This window comes from Conger conger, chromosome 19 (genome assembly GCF_963514075.1).
Source record: "Conger conger chromosome 19, fConCon1.1, whole genome shotgun sequence".
Lineage (NCBI taxonomy): Eukaryota > Metazoa > Chordata > Actinopteri > Anguilliformes > Congridae > Conger > Conger conger.
In genome coordinates, this window is record NC_083778.1 from 6,178,584 (window position 1) to 6,203,028 (window position 24,445).

The 24,445-nt window shown below is 47.0% G+C and overlaps 2 protein-coding genes across 2 annotated transcripts; both read right to left on the reverse strand.

Annotated features, from left to right (window-relative positions):
* Nucleotides 1-12,347: 12,347 nt before the first annotated feature.
* On the reverse strand, nt 12,348-17,085 carry LOC133119302 (uncharacterized). The gene is made up of 6 exons (XM_061229837.1): nt 16,868-17,085; nt 16,216-16,567; nt 15,871-15,992; nt 15,195-15,401; nt 13,765-13,916; nt 12,348-12,606 (listed from the first exon to the last, which is right to left on the reverse strand). Exons 2-6 carry the CDS (start codon nt 16,556-16,558, stop codon nt 12,348-12,350), a joined length of 1,083 nt encoding a protein of 360 aa, XP_061085821.1. The 5' UTR covers nt 16,559-16,567; nt 16,868-17,085.
* A 72-nt stretch (nt 17,086-17,157) lies between these two features.
* LOC133119303 (uncharacterized) lies at nt 17,158-24,051 on the reverse strand. The gene is made up of 7 exons (XM_061229838.1): nt 23,963-24,051; nt 22,538-22,692; nt 21,735-21,793; nt 18,828-18,921; nt 17,720-17,986; nt 17,297-17,447; nt 17,158-17,167 (listed from the first exon to the last, which is right to left on the reverse strand). Exons 1-7 carry the CDS (start codon nt 24,049-24,051, stop codon nt 17,158-17,160), a joined length of 825 nt encoding a protein of 274 aa, XP_061085822.1.
* Between the last annotated feature and the right edge of the window lie 394 nt (nt 24,052-24,445).

Below are 24,445 nucleotides of genomic sequence, written 5' to 3' on the forward strand. Positions count from 1 at the left end.
GTGGTACCCCGCTGGTAGAGAGAGAGAGAGAGTAAAATTGGTGGAAAAAAAATTAATTTATTATAATTTTTTTCTTTTCCTTTTTTCTTTTTCTTGTTTTTTCTCCCAGTGCCGGTGCCTTCAGGGCACTTCTTTAGTGTCCAGGACAAACGAAAACCATTCCCTTCTCATACACGGGACAAAAACGGTAAAAAAAGGAAACTAGAAAATAAGTCCGTGCTCAAAAAATTAGGGAATTTCAAAAAACGGTAACCGGTGAATTAGGGCGGACTTCAGGCGGCGGGGTTCACTCGCTCGTCTCCGCTGTGGGGCCGTGATCTCTCCGGGGTGTCCCGGCCTCGGGAGTCCGCTTCCCCCCCGCCTAGGCGTCTAGGAATCAAATGCACAGGTTAGTTGGCTTCTAGCCGGATTGACGTGCTCACGTGGCGTTCGCTCGGTTGCACTGGCTCCGCGGGTCTCCTCTCGTTCGCCCCTGAGCCCCGCTCTGCTCCCAAGTTCGCCCTTTTGTAGGGTGTTGCTCTCCCCTCCAACTCGGTGCAGCTGTGCCTGGTTAATTGCGAGAGGTTAGTGGCGTGCATTCCGCACGCGTTTCGGTGGTGCTAACCTTGGTGCTGATTCCTTTTCCGGCGCGGTTCTCTCCAAGGTGCCGGTCCCTCAAATACGTCCACGGGAAATATTCCCCGCGAATTACTTTCCCCAGCTCCTGGCGCCGTCGCACAGCCCGCCCCTCTTCAGTGGTGTACTGATCCTTGATCGGGCCACCACAATATCCACTTTTGAATTCCATTCTGTTGCAGTATCCTACCCTACTAACCTTTTCATTGCAGTTATCTACCGTCCTCCAGGGCCCCTGGGAAACTTCCTTGATGAGCTAGACACCCTTCTCAGCTCCTTCCCTGAGGATGGCACCCCACTGATTCTCCTTGGAGACTTCAACATCCACCTAGAAGCCTCCCAGTCTGCTGCCTTCCTACCGCTAATCCACTCCTTTGGCCTCTCCCTGCAACACTCTCCTTCAACCCACAAGGCGGGCAATGTCCTAGACCTTGTCTTTGTAAGGAACTGCTCATGCTCCGATTTCACGGTTACCCCTCTGCATACATCTGATCACCACTTCATCTCATTCTCCCTCCCTCTTCCTCCCCATCCTCCTCCCCCTCCTCCCACCCACACTTCCTCAGCCCGCCGTAACCTCCGCTCCCTCTCACCCTCTTCCTTTGCCAGCACCGTCACCGCCTCACTCCCCCCTCTCGAATCCTTCTCCAAACTCCCCGCTGACTCTGCATCTGCCACCCTCCTTTCATCTCTCTCCTCCGCCTTTGACTCTCTCTGTCCCCCTGTCTCAAAACCACCTCGCACATCCCCTCCCAGTCCTTGGATATCTGACACCCTCTGTACCTCCAGGGCCAGCCTCCGCGCAGCGGAGAGGAAGTGGGGGAAATCCAGAGACGCTTCCGACCTCATGACTTACCAGTCTCTCCTGGCGGCATTCTCTTCCGATGTCACTGCCGCCAAAGCAAAATACTATCAAACACAAATTCAGAACTCTGCTTCTAACCCCCGGAAACTTTTCTCCTCTCTCCTCAACGCACCGCCTCCCCCTCCTCAGTCCTCCTTCGCTGCTGATGACTTTGCTGATTTCTTCGATGAGAAGGTCACAGTCATCCGCAGATCCTTTACAACCACCGCCCCCCTCACTGTGCCCTTCCCCCCCTCTAGGCCCATCCCTTCCTTTTCTACTTTCTCCCCCCTTACGGACTCTGATGTTTCTCAACTCCTGCTCTGCCACCGCCCTACAACCTGTGCCCTTGACCCTATCCCCTCTTCTCTTCTCCAAACTATCACACCTGACATTCTCCCATTTGTCACCTCCCTTGTCAACTCCTCCCTGTCTTCCGGCTGTTTTCCGGCATCCTCCAAGAGGGCCCACATCACTCCGCTGCTAAAAAAGCCTACCCTGGATCCCTCCATCATCCAGAACTACCGCCCGGTATCTCTTCTTCCTTTCCTTTCTAAAACTATAGAACGAGCCGCTTCTACTCAACTTTCTTCCTTCTTTTCTAACAACAACCTGCTAGACCCCCATCAGTCTGGCTTCAGATCGGGCCACTCGACAGAGACTGCGCTCCTCTCCGTCAGTGAGTCACTTCATGTCACACGAGCAGCCTCCCTCTCCTCTGTCCTCATTCTTCTAGATCTCTCTGCTGCCTTCGACACTGTGGATCACTCCATCCTCCTGTCTGCCCTTTCAGCAACGGGCATCTGTGGCACAGCCCTGGACTGGATTGAGTCTTACCTCTCTGGTCGCTCCTTCCAGGTTGCCTGGGCTGGTTCGGTATCGACACCTCGGCCCCTCGCCACAGGAGTTCCACAGGGCTCAGTCCTTGGCCCACTTCTTTTTTCTCTTTACACTCGCTCCCTTGGCCCTGTGATCACAGCACATGGGCTATCCTACCACTGCTATGCGGACGATACCCAACTCTTCGTCTCGTTCCCGCCGTCTGATACGCAGGTTTCAGCCCGTATCTCTGCTTGCCTGAGGGACATCCAGAGCTGGATGGACAACCACCATCTAAAGCTCAACCCAGGTAAAACTGAAATGATATTCATCCCTGCTAATACCTCTCCCCATCTGGATCGCTCCATTTCCCTCGGGGATACCACACTCACGCCGTCACCCAGTGCAAGGAACCTCGGCGTGGTGATGGACAGCAGACTGTCCCTTTCCGAGAACATTGCGGCGGCGACCCGGTCTTGCAGGTTCTTCCTATACAACATACGGAGAATCCGCCCCTCTCACCCCCTACTCGACCCAGCTCCTGGTCCGAGCGATGGTTCTGTCCTGCCTGGACTACTGCAATTCCCTCTTGGCTGGCCTCCCAGCGTCCGCCATCAGACCCCTCCAACTCATCCAGAATGCAGCAGCTCGTCTGGTCTTCAACCTTCCCAAATACTCACATGTCACCCCCCTGCTTACTTCCCTCCACTGGCTGCCTGTCATGGCTCGCATCAAATTCAAAACATTGGTGCTAGCCTTCCAAGCAGTTAAAGGGTCTTCCCCAGCTTATCTGCAAAAAATCATCAGACCCTACACCCCTGCCAGACCTCTTCGTTCAGCCTCCACAGGCCGCTTGGCACCTCCACCTCACGCTCACGACTACTGTCTGTTCTGGCTCCACGGTGGTGGAACGAACTCCCCGTTGAGGTCAGAACTATAGAATCTCTCCCCACCTTCAAGCGCAAGCTGAAGACACACCTCTTCAAGCAGCACCTCTCCCCATCCCTTCCTACCTCCCTGTGAACCTTAATTGTTGTCTCTGTGACTTGCTTTGTGTATCGGTATTTTTAGTTGGCTAGGTAAGCAGTGTTTGGATAGTTAACTTTGGTGACTTTTGCTCTGTTTGTTTGTTCAAAAAAAAAAAAAAAAAAAAATGGCCCTTGTCCTTATCTTCGTTGTACAGGTTGCAGTTGAAATTGTACTTACCTCTAGGGTCTTTCAGCGAACTTATCCCTGGTTATGGGTATGCACTTTGTTGTACGTCGCTCTGGATAAGAGCGTCTGCCAAATGCCAATAATGTAATGTAATGTAATGTCCAATCATGTTAAAGAGCCAGCATGATCACACTGACATCACCTGCAAAACATTTGTGGAGAGAATAGTGCTGTCATTTATCTTGAAGGATGCGAAAGACAGGATGGACCCACTGCAATCTGTACACAAGCAGAGGCACGGCATTGATGATTCTCTACTTATTCTCTCAAAGGGATGAAGCCAATCTATAACTCAATAGAGCAACAAATCTATACCTCAACACATCAACAAATCTGTACCTCAATACAGCAACTAATCTATAACTGAATGCATGAACTAATCAATAACTCAATACAGCAACTGAAAACAGCAATTTATCTATTAAAGTGCAAAATATGAAATATAAAGTTTATGGGGGCGGGATAAAAGTCTGTGACAATGGGGGGTCCCAGGCCTAGTTGACATTCATCACAGGGAGACAGTGCGTTGATGTAACGTGTCTGTAACGGTTGTAATGGTTCTGTGACAGTGGGGGGTCCCCTGGGCCTTGTTGATGAGGCCAGCTGCAGATGGGTCGAAACTGTTTCTGTGGCGAAAGGTTTTGGTCCTGATGGACCGCAGCCTCCTTCCAGAGGGAAGTGTTTCTAATAGTCTGTGTCCGGGGTGAGAGGGGTCAGCCACAATCCTTCCTGCACACCTCAGGATTCTGGAGGCGTACAGGTCCTGAAGAGATGGCAGATTGCAGCCAATCACCTTCTCTGCAGAGCGGATGATACGCTGCAGTCTGCCCTTGTCCTTGGCAATGGCAGCAGCATGGTGATGGAGGGGGTGAGGATGGACTGAATTATGGCGGTGGAGAAGTGCACCATCATTGTCTTTGGCAGGATGAACTTCTTCAACTGCCGCAGGAAGAATATCCTCTGCTGGGCTTTTTTGGTGAGGGAGCTGATGTTCAGCTCCCACTTGAGGTTCTGGGAGATGATGGTTCCCAGAAAGCGGCAGGACTCCACAATGTTGACAGAGGAGTCTCTCAAGGTGATGGGTGCGGTTGGGGCTGGGTTCTTTCTGAAGTCTACAACCATCTCCAGTGTCTTCACAGTGTTGTTCTGACTGCACCAGGTCACCAGATGGTCAATCTCCCACCTGTAGGTGGACTCATCCCCACCAGATTCATTGTCTGGGGACTATGTTAGCAGTGTACCTAAAGCAGAAAGACTTCATGCACACTTTGATATGTTTACTTATCGCAAGTAATATCGTCATCACAATATTCAACAACTTTATCACATATCGTATATTTTCCTCATATCGTGCAGCCCTACTTCAATCCAACAAAAATTTAAGTAGTGATTCATAAGAAGAAACTAGGTTTTGAAACAGCTGGTTGAGCAGTTCAGACCAGTTCCATACTCAACATGGTTTGACCAGCGCAAGCTAGGTTTTACACCAGGGTTTGCGCCAATTACCTTGTCTAAGCATCCCTCATTTAAACTAGAGTGCGTTCAATGACCATTTCATTCAACTCTTCACTTACTATAAAAATAAAAAAGGTGGCGTGTTGCTCTCCTTCGGGCCGCCGAGGGACGGGGTGTGGGCGGTGTATCCCCCAGCTAACACTAATTGGATTAGATAGGGTACATTTGGGAGAAAAAGGGCTTTCCATTGAGCATGTGCTCATACCGTACAGACTGTACAAACACCTGATCTAGTTCAGAAGTTCTTTCTCAGGCAGATTGGTTTGACCTGGGGGCTTGAACACTTTACATCCCCAAAACTGCATCTTAAAATTGATTATTTACCTTAAAGCACATTATGCCAGAATTAGCTTCGCTATGGAATAAATAATACCATTCCCATGTTCATATGGATGCTTTTTGTGCCATCTTGCAAACAATTATATGAGAAGAGGTAAAAAAATAAGACTGAGGTTAGCTAATAGGCTCATAATTAGGTCATGCATGTTTGCCTTCTTAAATTCTTAAGGTCAGTTTTGGTGACCGGGTGTCACTCACAAATTAGGAGCATACTGATTCAATTCAGTGTTTTTAATTTGATCAGTTAAAAATAATTTACCTCTTTTTATGCAAAATGTATGCGTCATGCGCAATATTGCATAATAAGCACAATATGAAAGTGGTCATTTTATTTTAAAAATGTTTGAAAAAACACATGAAAAGCACCTAATTACGCAAAAATAACTGCATTTTGAAATTTGTCGGATTGTATTTGTGGTTGGAAGGAAAACCAGCAGACACAGGGGTACTCCAGGGTAGAACGCACTGCAGCAGTTCTTTGGATCTCCAGATGTTTCACAGGGGGTTCTCCAAATTTTAAAGGCACCTGTGAGGTGAGCCTTATATGGACTTCCTTCCTGTTAGTAATAGTTGATTTTGTAGCCTAGTACTCTACATTATTGGCTTTGTACAAGCCAGCCTTTGTTTCTTGATTTCATGTCATATTTAGCCTATATAGACTTTACATTGTTTTTAATCTGTGTTAAGATATTTGTCATTTGATTAGATACATTTTATCAAGCATATTTTTCTTTTGAATCATCCTCTAAAGAAAAAATATATTTTCCAATTTCAGCGACCTGTGTGACCCAACGGGGGCGACAATGGAGTTACCGGAGGAAGCCAAAAACCTTTTGGGAGAACATCTTGTGGACAGATGAGACTAAAGTAGAGCTTTCTGGTAAAGGATATCAACGCAATGTTTACAGAAAACAAAATGAGGCCTTTAAAGAAAAGAACACAGTCCCTACAGTCAAATATGGTGGAGGTTCCAGGATGTTTTGGGGTTGCTTTGCTGCCTCTGGCACTGGACTCCTTGACTGTGTGCATGGCATCACATATATATATTAAAAACAAATGTATCGCTGTGAAGACAGTGTCACATTTCTGTTCAGTTAAAACATGCTAGAGGCTTCAGACTTTGACAAACTTGCAATGACACAAAATAAGGAAAAAGAATATACCATCTCATGACAAATCTGACTCTAAACTGCAGGTTATATTTTTAAGGGAGCAAGCTGGCCCTAGACTTTAAAGGAGAAAGCAGATGGCAACTTATCTAGACAAGAAAAATTATAAAAAGACCATTTTACATTGGACTTTATATACTTAAGAGTTTAATATATTAATTTACAACCAGTGAATCAAATACAGAAATACTTTTTAAATCAACACAATCACATTAGTTTACGTAATGAATCATGCAGGGAAATATTCCTACTTTGATTATTCAGTGATTTGTGGTGTTTGAAGGCTGCCTGTAACCCTGCTCTTACAGGACCAGCAGGCCCTCTGACCCCTTGGCCCTGGCCCCCAGTCTCTGACCCTGACTGGGTGTGGAGAAGCAGGAGAGGTGGATAAAGCTGGTACTCACTGGCTGTGGAAAGCAGGAGGAGGGAGGAGAGAGAGATGAACAGCAGACATCTCTTCATCTTCAGCGCAGATAAATGCACCCTTCTACAGAGCGGAGTGCATGCTCACACCTGCACCTCTGAGCTCTGAGTGAGACTGAGCCCTGTCCCCCTGACACAGCACACTTCAATCACACTTCAAACACTCGTAATAACAAGTCAGCACCCGCCATTTACATTTTCTCCATATATACCAACTCTGCGTCACTGCAGTCAGCCAGGACTCCTCCCACCACAGACAGACACGGGAGACTTATTTCTAAAAGGTTTTCATACAGTGTTTGGCCACAAAGTCTGAAGCCCTATGCAGCTAAACCTCGACTAATATAAAACTTAAAACTACATCTCAGTCTACAGGAATTATAGTGTCAATCCATCGCATCCTAAGAGCTGTCAATTCAAAATAGATATGGCAATTGACCCTCACAAGTCATTTTTGGTAATGGGTCCAAAAATATAATAAACGATAAAAAATAATAAACGGTTCCATTACAGATTTGCCAGGAACAGGATGCAACTGCATTTTGTCCCCACAGACGGGGAGGACGATAGTGGGAGGCCATAAGGAACCCATGGATCATGGTTTAACATTTGCAGAGATTGGTTGCATCTTGGGGTCAACAAGTCCCAAAAATAACCAGTCCACCTGCATACCAAAAAACTCTTTGGAAGGGCAGTACAAAGGGAGCCCAAAACTGAGCATAATAAACAACAACCAAGCATCTGGAGTTTGCCAAATATGATTGGAATTGTGACTGGAAGAGAGTGCTCTGGTCAACTTTTTGGCCAAACACACCATCAACGTGGTGCCATAAGTGGAATGCATAGAGAGAACTGTCAGATACCTGCAGGGGGACTTCTCAATGAGACAATGGAGGATTCCCCCCCCAACCCCCCAACTCCTGATTCATCTGGGGGCAGCCTATAGCGTAGTGGTTAAGGTAAATGACTGGGACACGCAAGGTCGGTGGTTCTAATCCCGGTGTAGCCACAATAAGATCTGTACAGCCTTTGGGCCCTTGAGCAAGGCCCTTAACGCTGAATCGCTCCAGGGGAGGATTGTCTCCCGTTTGGTCTAATCAACTGTATGTCGCTCTGGATAAGAACGTCTGCCAAATGCCAATAATGTAATGTAATCGGTTTGGTCTGACCGTTGGTTTGGGGATGAACTCCGGAGGATGATCGGGCCTTGGCTCCCATCAGGGCACAGAACGCGGTCCAGAGCGGGCAGGAAAATCGAGGTCCCCTGTGGGACATGGCTACTAGAGGGAGGCCGTGGAGGCAGAAAACATGCAGGAACAGGAGCTCCCTTTCCTTGGATGACGGAAGCTATGGATGGGCCACGAAGTGGACGGACTTGGAGAAGTGTTCCACAATGGTCAGGATCAGAGAGAGGAAGGCTGCAATCCAGAGCCACAAGTGACCAAAGACATTTGAGAATTGTACTGCATTTATTTTCTTTTTTAAACACTTGGAGATGCTAAATGTGAGAACATTGAACAGGGTTACAATGTGTGCACCTTTTGTATGACTGACACCCCATACTCGCACGTGCACCCCTGTGCCCAGCGCAGGAAAAAACAAACTGCTACAAAATGTGTGGGCATGTAATCTGATTACCTCGACAGGAAAAACATAGATGAATAAATCTGATATGATGCATGAGAACCAGCTTCCTGCCCTGCAGCTGCACTTGTGGTTGGGCGCATTTTCGAGGAGGGTGAAAGCCCGTTTGAGAGCTCCACAGCGTCACAGCAAAACATTTGGCATTTACACTGCGCCTTTATCCAAAGCTGTACAACTGATGCTTCTCATTCACCCATTCATCCACATGACGATTGGCTGCCATGCAAGACACCAACCAGCTCGTCGGGAGCAATTTGGGGGCTAGGCGTCTTGCTCAGGGACACTTCCGACACGCAGGGCGGGATTGAACTGGCAACCCTCCGACGGCCAGACGACTGCTCTTACCACCTGAGCCAATGAGACTGGCTCTGGCGGTAAGAGCAGTAATGAAAGCGGTGGTTTTTGGCTGCGCAGTCTGAAGCCCTCTGCTGCAAAACCTTGACATCTAATATAAAACTAAAATCTTCAATTACAAAAACATTAACTTAATGTTTATTTCAGACAAAATGGTAATTCTTTCATGACTAGAAAAAACAAAACAAAAACACAGGACTGTTTGTGCACAGTAACATACAGCGAATAAGGACATAGTACAGGTGTACAGTAAACAGAATAATGACACAGTGTCATTTGTGCACAGTAACAAACACAAACAGAATGACAGTACTGTTTGTGCACAGTAACATACAGAATAGTGACAGTGCTGTTTGTGCACAGTAACACAAACAGAATAAGGACACAGTGTTTTTTGTACAATAACAGAATAAGGGCACAGTGCAGGTGTACATGGATCTTCATTGTCTATGGCTGTGCTAGGACCTGTGCAGCACGCACACCCAGTGCAGTCAGAACAAAGAGGCCAATCAGTCCTCCGCCCACAGAGAGTATGATCAGGGCAGCAGTCCCTGCAAAGAGTAGGAACAGCAATCACACCTCACATTCTAATCCAGACAACCGCAATCACACCTCACATTCTAATCCAGTCTACAACACATTCTACCTGACATTTATAAGTGACACACAATAACATATTGTTTATTTTGGAATTCTAATTACCACAACTACTACTACCAGTAGGGGCATAATGGCACACTTTTCACTCATATTTCATGGACACAATATTACAATGGAATATTAATCTGATTAATATTAATTAATCCCATTGAATGTTTAGTATCCATTACATTTTCATATCTTATTTCAGGTTAGATTTTTAGACCGTGTGGTGTGTGAAGCAAAAAAAATAAATCTGCATTTCAGATTAGTGTGAATTTGACCATATACAGTGCATCCGGAAAGTATTCACAGCCTTCACTTTTCCCACATTTTGTTATGTTACAGCCTTATTCCAAAATGGAATAAATTCTTTTTTTTCCTCAAAATTCTACACACAACACCCCATAATGACAACATTAAATAATTTTTTGGAAATTTTTGCAAATTTATTAAAAATAAAAAACATCACATGTACATAAGTATTCACAACCTTTGCTCAATACTTTGTTGATGTACCTTTGGAAGCAATTGCAGCCTCAAGTCTTTTTGAATATGATACCACAAGCTTGGCACACCTATCTTTAGGCAGTTTCGCCCATTCCTCTTTGCAGCACCTCTCAAGCTGGCATTCACGCCAAAGAGTTCAATCTTTGTCTCATCAGACCAGAGAATTTTGTTTCTCATGGTCTGAGAGTCCTTCAGGTGCCTTTTGGCAAATTCCAGGTGGGCTGCCATGTGCCATGTGCACCTGAGATCAATTTTGAGCTTCATGGCAAAGGCTGTGAATACTTATGCACATGTGATTTCTTAGTTTTTTATTTTTAATTAGCAAAAATTAAAATAAAAAACTCATTTCATGTTGTCATTATGGGGTGTTGTGTGGAGAATTTTGAGGAAATAAAAAACTGTATTCCATTTTGGAAAAAGGCTGTAAAAGTGAAAGCGCTGTGAATACTTTCCGGATGCACTGTATACCACAAAATCATACAAAATGGCTATTCAATTGTTTTGGATAAATGAATGTGACAACCTATCCTGCTCCCTTATTACAGTAGCAGTGTTGTATGATGAAAATGACACTTCAACTGAAAAAGAAAAGTGTAGTATGACACTTACTTAATCGTGCGCACCTGTGGAATTTTGTCATGATGCAACCAGTCATGCCTTGCCGCACAGCACTGATCCGTCAGCCAGATGGAACATTGAAATTCAGTGTCCTGGATAGGCTCTGCCACGTTCCGCCGTGTTTTCAAAAATGTAAACATGTGGCTGTTTGGCATCGTGTTGCCATGGAGACAACAGAACCATCATGGCCGACCTTAGCCCAAGTATACATGCAAAAACGCTGTGCGGCACTTCCATTTCAGTCATAGGACACTAGCAAGGGTTGAGTGACGGATGTAAATCAGGCTTAACTCACTTTGCCTCAAGACTCCGATACTGATGTAGCGTATGGGTAGCTGCTGCTTTGATAGAACTGTACTTTACTGTATCTGACCTGGATATGCATTTGTTCCCAGTGACCCTCACTATGCAATTCAGAAACAGTGATCTGACAAATAAAAATATACATGCAACATGCATGCAAAGGCGTGTGTGTACTCACTCACACAGCAGTTTGAATAAACGGCACTCACAATTTGAGAGTTCCTCTGTTGCGGCAGAGATGGGCCCTGCTGAAACGATGGCCGTCAGTGTGTCTGGTAGATCTCTTTTCACCTTTCGGCCTTCGCTGCAGTTCTGTGCAGATGTACACAGGGGCAATCTTGCACATTTCTCATCCCAGAGTCTCCTGCACACACAGGCCCTCTCTCACCCCATAGTCTCCTGCACACACAGGCCCTCTCTCACCCCAGAGTCTCCTGCACACACAGGCCCTCTCTCACCCCAGAGTCTCCTGCACACACAGGCCCTCTCTCACCCCAGAGTCTGTTCCTGCACACACAGGCCCTCTCTCACCCCAGAGTCTCCTGCACACACAGGCCCTCTCACCCCAGAGTCTCCTGCACACACAGGCCCTCTCTCACCCCAGTCTGTTCCTGCACACACAGGCCCTCTCTCACCCCAGAGTCTCCTGCACACACAGGCCCTCTCTCTGTGGTTGACATTACGCAAAAGCAGGAAAAGGAAGCAGGACGACAGTATTCTTCATGAAGTTCTCAGCAAGTTCGTAAGAACTCTCAAGTGCAATGACCGAAATACGCACATGCATCAGAATAACAGCAAAAAGGCCAAGGATGACTGTAGAACATTGGTTTTTCACCATAACTCAAACGCAGCAACCGCTCACTGCTTGGAATATTGACAACGGTGGATGGTCTTAGTTTGTCAATTGCATCTGACAATTCCTGCATGATATTTATACAATTTACGAATTGGTAAAATACCCCTGTTGAAATGTTACCGTGGTGCAGTCCTCGTCCGGGCTGCATATGCGGGTGAGGCAGTGGAGGTAGACGTGGGCGTGGTCAGACATGGTGAACATCTGAATCGAAAACCTCCTCTGAGGCCAGCCATCCTGGAGGTGCCAGCGGAAGGTTCTGTCGTTGGGGCAGCTGGAGGGATAACGGGCTGTGCATCTAGTCAAGCCTCACACACACACCCGGTCATCCGGTATTTCTGTCATTTGCCTCCAAAATTCCCATGGCACAAATTTAATAGGAACACAAAGCACTTACTCTAATGGCAATAAAGCTTGAACCCGCAATTAGAGACAGAGAGACAGACAGAGACAGACAGAGAGAGACAGAGAGAGACAGAGAGAGAGCTCACCCTTCCTTCAGGTAAAAGGCCCTCCTCTCCTCCAGTGGGTCGGTGGTCTCTGTGGCCTCCAGCTGCAGGCTCATTTGGAAGGCCAGGCTGTCCTGGGAGTGCAGGGTCACCTGGATGTGCAGGCGCGCGGAGAGGGGCAGCTCCACGGGGCCGGCGTAGGCGTGGGAGGAGGCATAGGAGGCGTCGCTGTACAGGCCCATGCTGAGCTGCAGGAGGCGCGAGGAGCTGGCCTGCACCACGCTGTGAGAGGAGAACCTGCAGAGGAGCACAGCACCGCGTCTCCTCAGACACTCCCGCATATAAAACAGCTGCTCCGGGTCCACTTCTCCCCTCAGACCTCCCTCTAAAGCACCACCACAAGCTAGGTTTGAGCTTTTCCGTTTAATTTATCATTTATCACATTGACCTGTTTTACCTGTGGAATTACGGATACACACACAAACAGGCACGCACACACACGCACGCTCACTGCAATAGCCCTCCCACTGGTAGGGACAGTTGGTCACAAAGAGGGTTCAAGTGTTGTTAACAGGATATTACAGGATCCACAGATCAAAGGGGTTCACTGATCAGTGGGGGACCCCGGGAAGCCAAGTTTGGCCAGCTCACGTGGAGCAGCAATAATTGGCTCGCTGCTCCAGAGGGAGGGACTTGGCAGGGTTAGTAGATTGCCGCACAAATCCCTCGCCCGCCTCGGAATCACGGTTACAGCTTGGGAGGCGGTGTATCTAATACTGGCTCTAATTGAATCAGACAGGGTCCAATTGGCTACCAAATTGGGAGAAAAAAAAAAAAAAAAAAAAATTGGATAAAAATTATTAATAAAAATTTTTTTTAAAAACTACACAGCACAGTAGTGAACTGTGAAAAGTTTATGAAAAAGCGTAAATTTTCCCCAAACAGGGCAAGAGTAGCAATAAAACAGCAAATACAAATATTTTTGCTGAACGTTCTCTTGCACGTTTAATCAGAAACGCATGCAAAGCCAAAAATTATGGTACCCGGAAATAAGAATAATCTGTCCAAAACATGGAACACAGTGAACACGTAGAACTGAAAATGCTAGTTTGTGGCTTAATGACTGTGGTTTGTGGTTGACTGGATAGCAGATTGAGAGAAGGGGAGCTGATTGGATGACAGGTAGAGAGGGGAGCTGATTGGATGACAGGTAGAGAGGGGAGCTGATTGGATGACAGGTAGAGAGGGGAGCTGATTGGATGACAGGTAGAGAGGGGAGCTGATTGGATGACAGGTAGAGAGGGGAGCTGATTGGATGACAGGTAGAGAGGGGAGCTGATTGGATGACAGGTAGAGAGGGGAGCTGATTGGATGACAGGTAGAGAGGGGAGCTGATTGGATGATAGGTTGAGAGGGGAGCTGATTGGATGGCAGGGTGAGAGGGGGGCTCCTTACCATGCCAGGCCAGGCTGGGTGTGGGCGGTGGAGGTGTGGAGCAGGGGGTAGGCACAGGTCCACAGCACCTTCAGGTCCCTCTGCGTGATGGAGCTCCCACTGCTCAGGGTCACGGTCATAGTGTTCCTCAGAGACACATGAGTCTGGTTCAGCTAAACCAGCACAAACACAATACATAATCACCATACCACTATGGTTCAGCTAAACCAGCACAAACACAATACACAATCACCATACCACTGTGGCTCAGCTAAACCAGCACAAACACAATACACAATCACCATACCACTGTGGCTCAGCTAAACCAGCACAAACCCCGTTACACAATCACCATACCACTATGGCTCAGCTAAACCAGCACAAACCCCATTACACAATCACCATACCACTATGGTTCAGCTAAACCAGCACAAACACAATACACAATCACCATACCACTATGGCTCAGCTGGATGAACAGAGAGATGGGAGAGGTAGAGAGAGAGGATGAACAGAGAGGTCTCATGTACTCATGGCCTGTATGTAGGAAGGTGCAGTTGCCTTCAGTTAGCTATGGCAGGGTTAGGTGAGTGCATTCCCAGAATGCACCAGTAGTGCGTGACACGGACTGGGTTTAATTCCCCTTTAACCGTCCCTCGAGGGAGAGATTCCCCGACTAAATTTGTGACATGCAACAAGCAAAGTAAACCGGCGATCTGCAAGGGAGGATAGCGAACAAAACAGAACCGCCCGCCCAAACTATACAGGAAGCAGCCTCAGCTCCGAGTGCAAGCTTTTTCTTTTTCCGTCTGATATCTTTGGAATTTCCTTCTCTTTAATTTATTTCAGATTTTCAATTTGGAAGCCAAATGTACACTAATACAATTAGTGTTAGCTGGTGGATACACTGCCCACAACCCCGTCTCATGCTCGTGACCGTGATTCCGAGGCGCCTGGGGTGCTGTTGTTTCCGGTGATCCGCTGACCCTGCCAAGTCCCTCCCTCTGGAGCAGCGAGCAAATTACGCCGCTCCACGAGAGCCGGCCAAACTTGAGGAATTGACTTTTTAATAATTAATAATAACCACCCCATCTTATTTTTAGTGACGACAAAAACACACCAAGAGGGTTTGAGGTTCTCTTAAACCCTATTCAAAAACAGGAACAAAGGCTGTTGGCTGAAGTATCAGATGAAGTGAAATTCTTGGTTCAAACATTTCAGCCCGAAAAAAAGCGCTTGAAAGCGAACAGATTCGCTCCCCTCTTCCACGCATTGCACTGCATTAGCTTTGGCGGGAGGGAGGGAATAAGGGAATATAATTGCTGCCCTTATGCAATTCGGAAGCGAACCCCACTTGGCGGGCGCTCCAAATTTCATCCTGGTATTCCTGGAAAGGGAAAGCTTACAAACTGGATTGGAATCTGGCCCTGGGCCTGAACCCTGCTGCTCACCAGCGTTTCCCCTCCGCACAGAGAAGGGGCGCTAGTCATCCTGTAGTAATACAACTTGTCCGTCTCTTGGAGGGAGCAGCGGCCGTCGTTGAGGACGGCGGTCACGTTCCCGCCAAAGTGCCGGAGGAGGAAAGGCTTGGAGACGGCGCCCGAGACGTCGCCCGTCTGGCAGCGCGAGAACATCCCCGTTTCTGCGAGGACAACATCCTTTCGTCACGCGACGGACACATGCACACTGGGCTCCAGAATCACTGGCACCCTCGTTAAACATGGATTTAAAAAAGGCTGCATATAACACACGTGGATAATGATCAATGTTTTACGTTCAAACATACGGGACAACTATATGTTCCCTGGCATGTTTCAATGTTCTTTTATTCAGTCATCACATTTGTTCTGAAAACCACCAACAATTACTGTAAATCAAACAAAGTGAAATTGGCAATTTTTCTTCATTTAATCATTCACAGTCTAAAGGACCTATATATTATGTCATTCAACAAGCATGCAAAATCTCTTTGTCAACCATCAGCAAGGGAAAAGCCAGTTCTGTCATGTGACCACCATCTGTCACGTGACCACCGGAGGGGGTTCTTAAACTGAGAGAAGGATCGTCCCGCTGGTACAAGCTACAGCAGGGCTGTGTTTAATAACGCCCCTCCAACAGGACCCCCACCTGGCGTTTAATAACGCCCTCCAGCAGGACCCGAGACTCTGCAGCTGGATCTTTCAGCGGTGACGGAATTGTCCACGGCACAACAAGGAACATCCTGTGGTCCGCGAGACGGCCCTGCAGTCCTAGAGGAGGGTCGGGGCAGAAATCAGACAAACAGTACAAAACAACGGGCTCATTAAAATCACTCATTTCCATCCTTTTTATTTTCTTTGCTCCTGCTTTAATACAGACCGCTCTGTCAGTACCAGCCTGCTTTAATACAGACCGCTCTGTCAGTACCAGCCTGCAGTATCACTGACCGAGCTGCTCTGTGGTTGGGCCTGCACAGCCTGCTGTATCACTGACCGAGCCGCTCTGTGGTTGGGCCTGCAGAGCGTTCGCTGGTGGTGCCACTGGATCGGGCTCTGGAATTTTTGGGGGCGTCGCCGGGGACTTCTTCTGTGGTGAACTGCAGCACAGCTGTGGCGCCCTGCTCTGCACCCCCTGGGCACTCTAGCACCACCTCCAGGTCATACAGGGCACCAGGCCTCAGGCCCTTCAGAGACAGGGGGGGGACCCTCAAGCCTGCCCTGCTGGACGACCGGCTGGCCTCTCTCAGAGAGCCAGTATGAGAGTGCCAGGCCCGCCCCAGAACTGCTGCTCCACAAGGCCATCGAGTCCTCCTGCCAAAACCGGAGATCCAGCACATCGCCAGGGCCTGAATGAACAACAAACCAGCATGAACACACACACACACACCAGGGCATGAATGCACAACAAACCAGCATGAACACACACACACACACACACACAAGGGCCTGAATGCACAACAAACCAGCATGAATACACACACAAGGGCCTGAATGCACAACAAACCAGCATGAATACACACACACCACACCAGGGCCTGAATGCACAACAAGCGCGCACACACACACACACACACACACACACACACACACACACACACACACACACACACACACAGGGCCCCTCTCCTCCCAGCCTCGAGGCCTACCTGTGCTGGTGGGGATGGTGGTGGAGCTCATGACCGTGCTGGCCCCACACAAAGCCTCCACCCTGCAGCTGTACTGCCTGCAGGGCAGCAGGCCCGTCACCGTGTGCCAGCTGAGGAGGGTGGAGCCCCGGAGCGCCCCCTGGTGGTACACCCGAAAGCTGGAGACGGACGAGAAGTTCCGCACAGACCAGCGCACCGTGTAGCTGTGCGGCCCGGAGGTGGACTGGAGCAGGTTTATGATTTCAGAGTCTGCTAGGGGACAAGAAAAAATCTAAAATCAAATGCTTTGTTTAGGTTGAGCTTCCACAAAAGAATATCAAAGGCAAAGAACAGAGAAAGGGTATGGTTCCAGGTATGGTGCATGCGTGTGTTCCAGGTATGGTGCATGCGTGTGTTCCAGGTATGGTGCATGCGGGCTCCTGCCTGTACCTCCTCTCCTCCAGGATGTGGCTGGAGCCGTTCGTGTGGAAGACGGTGACCAGGAAGGAGGCCAGCCGGTCGCTCGGGGGATAGTCCCACCCCACCGTCAGGCTGCTGCTGTCCCACGCCGTCACCCGGAAGTTTGCGGGCACGTCGGGATCTAGGCGTTCACACAGGGAGCTTAACACAGAGCTCCGAGCAGGCAACTCACAGAGTCAAGCTTTACCAAGTAATAATCCACACAAAGAGGCCGACCTGCTACGAGCTTGTGTGTATACAGTAGCTAAAGAACACGTATGAAAAAACCGCTGCTCATATGAACCTCCTGGTATTCGGGTTCATATCTGGGTGGTAAAGCCCAATACAGCTAAATAACGGAGACTGATAAGAGTTATTGACACCTGAGTCTGAATTGTAGCAGTGGACGCGTACCGGTGAGCGTGGCGAGGCACAGGAGGGAGGGGCCGCGCGCCCTCTCCACACACGCCACGTAGCTCCCGCACCCCTGCAGGCCGGTGAAGAGGTAGCGCGGCGCGTGTGCGGTGTCGTTGCACAAGGGCACCAGGCCGCTCGGCTCCAGCTGGTACAGAGTCACTCTGTGCGGGGGGTCGTGGGCCGCCAGGGATCTCCCGCTCCAGGCCACCAGGAGCGCGGAGGCAGCCCCAGACTCCTGCCTCAGGGGAAAGCGACGGGAGTAGCCTGGGGAAAGCGTGCATGCTGTACCGTACCCCCTGATACCTGACCGTACCCCAGACACGTGACCGTACTGTACCCCCAGACACACGACCGTACCGTACCATACCCCCAGACACGCGACCGTACCGTACCATACCCCCAGACACGTGACCGGACCGTACCCCCAGACACGCGACGGGACCATACCGTACTCCCAAAGACCTGACCGTACCATACCCCAGATTTTAACACACTCATACATATGTTATAAAAACATATGTTTTTAAAAACTAAGATTGACCCAGATCCAATTATAGCAACATTTCAGGTTCTCCCTACCAACAGTGGGGTATCGAGATACCAATCAGACCTAATAGCATTCTCAACACTACTAGCCCACCAGCTTATACTTCTTGGTCCTCCCATCCCATCCACACTGGGTGCGAGAGACAATGTCATATCTCAAATGAGATGCACAGTTCAGGGTTCTGGGAGAATGTTTCAAGATACTTGGTACCTCTTCTTAGACTATTATGAAAAATAATTTGATGCAAACACTTTAAATATACAGTACTGGAAGTCTGCCTTGGATTAGTAGCCCACCCCCCTATATCTCTACCCTATCCTTTCCTTCACCCTCCTTTTGCTCTTTCCATTGCATTACCTACCTTTCCCACATTTGTCCATCCTGCTGTAAATCCTCATAAGTTTTACATATGGTAAGTTCAAGATGTATATCCATACTATACGGTAGATATGCAGTGGTGTTATCCGGCCATCTTTTGTTTGTTGGTCTTATTTACTTCTTTTTCCATAATAAACTCAATAAAAACAACTTGAAATAAATAAGGCGAGAGAGGCGTACCAAGCGCGATGATGAAGCTCTCCTTCTGATGGAGATACTCTGTGCCGTTTTCACAGGGAAACACTTCCTCTGTCCGGAAAGTCTTGAGCGCTTCCTGTGTGTGAGCGAGAGATGGAGGAACAGGCAGAGATACCCAATGAAATAGAAACCAAAACAAGAAAATGCATCAAATCTCAGTGAGATGGAAAAATAAAACGAATATTTAAAAGGTACAGTAGGTAAGATGTTGTGCTAAAACATTGTTACAAGACCATAGTAAATCCCTTCCCATCATTGAAAAAGGCTCACTGACATGTTGACTCCCGCTCTGCCTGCGTTTATAGTCCTTAGATTCGGGTTTCAAAAGATGCAATTGATGGACCGACACTCATTGTATAGCACAGAGGTCACCAACCCTGGTCCTGGAGAGCTACTGGGTCTGCTGGTTTTCGCTGTTACTCTGCACTTAATTAATCAATTAGAGCAGATGACTACACAGCTAACTCACCTAACCTGGTTACCTGGGTCTCAACAGGGTGGATTTTAAGGTGAAAACTAAAACCAGCAGACCCAGTAGCTCTCCAGGACCAGGGTTGGTGACCTCTGGTATAGCAGTACAATAATTCAGCTTCAGCGTGTTCACAGGAATGTTCAATTTTGGAATTTCTGACCAACTTCAGCTCTTGTAATTACTCAGTTATACCAAACATTTGGTCAGTGTGGATGATTGGCTGCAGCAGATGGTGATGTAATTGTGACTGTTGTAAGGGTCATTTTCTTAATTGACAATGTGTGTCACCAAAAAGACAATCACATGATTACAAATAACCTTTTAGTGATAATCCTTAGGGAAAGACCCACCTCAACCAACACGCAGGACCAGCTACTTTAAAATTAAGGAGCACATGATGGTAATCTCGTGTCACTGTATTGATTGACACATTGATGGTCTTTAGAGGAAGTTACGGAAGAACCAAGACCCGACATGCACACTGCTCTCCTCAGGACAGGAGCCCAGAATCCCGCTCTTGAGCAAGAACACTCGGCCCGACTTCTGCCGAACGACTTCTGCCGAACGACTTCTGCAGCCAATCACGCTTGCTCAAATGCAGCTTCGGCCCATAAAGCTCCGCCCCATTAACACCATGCACGATCAGCCCACTGTCCTTTGTTTTGTCTCCGAATTCTCCATTCTTGAATATAAAATGGTTTTAGCGGCTAGATGTCCATACTTAGCAGCCGATTGATTGATTCACCTCAGTCTTTCATTTGATCAGTTAAAAGCACAATGGGTCATTTCAGACTTCTCATGGTCAAGAGAGGAATTGCAGCAACAAACACCTTCAAACCACAACACTGTTTATGCCTCCCCCTTCTCTGTGAATGTGCTGACGTTGAAACGCCATTGGCTGTTGAATTATTGTACGGCTGTACAATGTTTTGGTACAGAGTGCCGGCCCGTCTACTGTAGCTATATTTTGAAACCCGAATTTAAGGACTATAAACACAGGCAGTGGGTGAGTCAACATGTCAGTGAGCCTTTTTCAATGATAGGAAGGGATTTACACTGGTCTTGTAACAACGTTAACACAAGAATCTTACCTATTGTACCTTTAAAATGTACCTTTGTAATAATTTGCACGAGAGCACAATCATAACTTTTTAACAGCTTATTAAAATTCAGTTGGAGCTAAATTAGGATACACACCTTTCCCCCCACAGGATCCAGCTAGAGAACCAGTGCTGAACATATTATTCAGAACAAAATGTCATGGTTTGCCAGAATTCAAGCATCAATATGATTTTTGAATGTATATTTGCATAAGTATTTGCATTCAAAAGCACTTATTGCACATTCTCTTATCCAGAGTGATCCATCCATCCATCCATTATCTTAACCTGCTTATCCTGAACAGGGTCGCAGGGGGGCTGGAGCCTATCCCAGCATACATTGGGCGAAAGGCAGGAATACACCCTGGACAGGTCGCCAGTCCATCGCAGGGCGCACACACCATTCACTCACACACTCACACCTATGGGCAATTTAGACTCTCCAATCAGCCTAACATGCATGTCTTTGGACTGTGGGAGGAAACCGGAGTACCCGGAGGAAACCCACGCAGACACGGGGAGAACATGCAAACTCTGCACAGAGAGGCCCCGGCCAACGGGGATTCGACCCCAGGACCTCCTTGCTGTGAGGCGGCAGTGCTACCCACCGCACCATCCGTGCCGAGTGATGTACAACCATTTACACATAGTATCCATTATTACAGCTCGGTATACACTCGGTGAGCACTTTCAGGTAGACCTGTACAACAGCTTATTCATGCAAATATTTAAATCAGCCAATCAAGTTGGCAGCAACTAAATGCATAACCGTAAGCAGATATGGTCAAAATGTTCAGCAGTTTCAGACCAAATGCCAGAATGGGAAAGAAGTGTGATCCAAGTTACTTCGACCATGGAATGATTGTTGGTGCCAGACAGGGTGGTTTGAGTATCTCAGAAGCTGCTGATCTCCTGGGATTCTCACACAACAGCCCCTACAGTTTACAGAGAATGGTGTGAAAAACAAAAACCATCCAGTGAGCTGCAGTTCTGTGGCCCGTGTTAATGAGAATTCAGAGGAGAATGGCCAGACTGGTCAAAGCTGCCATGAGTCTAATAAATAGCTAATGAAGAGCTCAGTGAGTGTATACGGAAGCAATCCAGGTCAATGCCTCACTCAAGGGTACAACATCAGTACCCTACCCGGTAATCGAACCTGCGATCTTTGCGTTACATGCCCAGTTCCCGTCTTTATGCAAGTATCTGTTCACATTCAGTGGCCTGCAATACTAATTTAAGTGATTCAATCTGTAAAACACGTCCAGCAGTTTCTTGACAGTGGCAACAACTGTCGGCCAGATTTAAAGCAATACTCACCGCAGTTGCGCTGGAGGGAAGATGCGCCGTTCTCTGTGTGCCACTCACATTTATGGAATCTGACAATAAAAAAAATGGATAGCATTGGATTTGGGAGACAGGCGACTGTCACGCAATCTGGCGTTACACCTAGAATATTGAGCACTCGCTCACCTCTATCGCCATCGCCTTTCACCGAGTTAAAATGGTATTTGTATAGAAAATGAGAAACGTTAGCATTTCACAATTCAGTCATGCCAAACTGTACACTGAAACAGCTACGCCATTTATCTTTTTAAAGGGAAATTACACTTTAGTGAAACATTTTAATCCATGCCATTATTTCAACATTTATGAAATCTCATTTTGCCATAAACTGGTTGAGAATAAGCATTCAAGTTTGAAAAAGGTCTGTACGAACATCGCATACATGTAGACCAGTGTAATTTAGTGATTAAATAAGATTTTTTCCTAGATTTTTTTTTGTGATGATTGCGAGTCCTCCCCTGGAGCAATATGTTAGTGTTACTGCTTATTAATACACACCAAGGGCCGATCCGCTTCAGGATATTGTGCCGTTACTCTTTATTTAATTAGCTGAATTAGTTGTGCACCCCTACTTTAAAGGCTTCTCCAGTTTTCAGCTCACCCACCGCCACTGTGTATTCAATAACAAATGTTTTACGGATTAGAAATTAGTGATTTTATAAAATTCAATAATGGCTTTCAGCCTCTTGAATTCAACCAAGAACTACTGAGGTTGAATAACCAACTTCACCGCAGTCCCGTCGCAAGTTAAATCTACAATTGAATTCCGCACTTACCCGAAACAATCGAGAAGTTCCACACTTGTGCGATTCCTTCATATTCGGTGCGTAATTCATGTCCATCGAGTGGCGTTACCGACAAAGACACAAATTTGCCTTGACTTCCTATGGCTGTCAGCTCAGTGTTGTCCAGCCATACATTGATATCTGGTCTAAGAATTGAGAACAAAGTCACCGTTCAAACAAAGAGATGGATATGCTTCAAGTTGCACATTAATTTTGAGCCGCGTAATACCTGTTCTCGTGGGCGCTGATATTTAGAACCCAACAGCCCGAGAAGACCAGACTGCTGCAGCTCCCTGAAAATTAAAAAGTTGGCCGTACTAACGTGGTGATTCCGGAGTAGCCTACCTGGATATGCAAACCAATTAAGGAATTGTAAAAACAAAGGGTATACGTAACAGACATTAAAGCCTGCACAATGTAGAGCCGAAACGACTTTTCACTTACGTGTTACCAACCCAAGTGTTTCAGTCCACTAATTCTTTCATATCTACATACGTAGATTACAATTCTAATTCTAGGCTACTTCCTCTGTGAATCAAACTGGCTCATGCAACAACAACAAAAATAACATAGGCCTACTCACCCAAAGAGGACGAAAGCAGCAGTGATATCGCAAGTGAGAGAACAAACGCGGATCCAAACCGCGTAGACCGCATTGTAGTCTGTATTATGAGGACGTATTTTACACAAAACCACAAGAAATTTAGCATATTACTTGTCTCAGTGAATATTTGAACTTCTGTCCCTCTGTGAGAAAGCGATAGCTTATGCGCGATCAAAAACAAAACATTCAGCTGTCGACATCATTTCGTTACACATAAGGTTAATAGCGATACCTGCAGATCGTTTGGTTCTAAAATCAGACCGAGAGTGGGGTAGACTAATTAGACAATTCGCTACACCTTACGATTAAAATCTTGATCACCCTTTTTCACTCAGTGAAAAAAGTAATGCGAGTGAAATGCAAGATTTCCGCACTTCAAATCTCGACGCGCATCTACATTGCGCAATATAAATATCGAACAAAAAGTTCGGAAATTTGTGTTTGGTAGATTATTTCTCAGTTGTAACAATGCTTCTTGGCAATACATTTTATACCGTTGGAAAGCCTGTTTATTTCCCTTTTAAATGGGGCCCCATTTGTTAGGAACATGCATTTCTGGGATGAGCAGCATAGCTGAGTATGTGGGTAGCGCTCATGTAAAATTTGCCAAATCTTCTCTGCCAGTGCCAAACAGCTTATTCTGCTGTTGCTATTGACTCTTGTTTGGTGTTGTTTGGTGGATTGGATGATTGAAGTCAGTTACAAGGAAGAAACAAGACATATTGGCAATTTTACAATTTATTCATTGAACAAACAGTCAGGAGCCTCAGTAGCGTGTGGAAGAACCATACACAGCCACAACAGCCTGGCACCTCCTCATGCTGGTCAGCAGCCTGGTCACACACTGCTGTGGGACGGCATTCCACTCCTCAACCAGGATTTGTCGCAAGTCAGCCAACATGGTTGTGTTGGTCACTCTAGCATGAACAGCCCTGGCTGATCCCACAAGTTTTCAATTGGTTTGAGGTCTCCACAGTCTGGGTCCGAACTCCATCCTCCAAGATGACAATGCTCACAGAGCGGGGTTTATCAGAGACTACCTCCAGAACTTGGGAGTAGAGAGAATGGATTGGCCTGCCAACAGTCCTGACCTCAACCCAATTGAACACTTGTTGGATCAGCGGCGTGCTGTATTGAATGCAATTACCATTTTGGAAGATTTTGCAATCCCATAATTCTCAATTCCTACTGTAAAAAGTTGCGCAATCAATGCCATATACACTTGACCATCTGCTTTCCAAAATATATGTGGTATTTCCTGAAAGTGAATACTTTTGCAATTCTATAATCCTACA

What these genes read in the sequence shown, in the direction of transcription:
- LOC133119302 (XM_061229837.1), bottom strand. Translation starts at nt 16,558, where the DNA reads ATGTGCTGGATCTCCGGTTTTGGCAGGAGGACTCGATGGCCTTGTGGA. An exon ending in AGGGCGTTATTAAACGCCAG is followed by an intron (nt 15,402 to 15,870) that starts GTGGGGGTCCTG and finishes GCGTGACGAAAG; the next exon opens with GATGTTGTCCTCGCAGAAAC. An exon ending in TGTGCGGAGGGGAAACGCTG is followed by an intron (nt 13,917 to 15,194) that starts GTGAGCAGCAGG and finishes GTGCTGGTTTAG; the next exon opens with CTGAACCAGACTCATGTGTC.
- LOC133119303 (XM_061229838.1), bottom strand. Translation starts at nt 24,051, where the DNA reads ATGTTGGCTGACTTGCGACAAATCCTGGTTGAGGAGTGGAATGCCGTC. An exon ending in TTCCCTCCAGCGCAACTGCG is followed by an intron (nt 18,922 to 21,734) that starts GTGAGTATTGCT and finishes GCTCACACACAG; the next exon opens with GAAGCGCTCAAGACTTTCCG. An exon ending in GTGCCTCGCCACGCTCACCG is followed by an intron (nt 17,448 to 17,719) that starts GTACGCGTCCAC and finishes GTGAACGCCTAG; the next exon opens with ATCCCGACGTGCCCGCAAAC.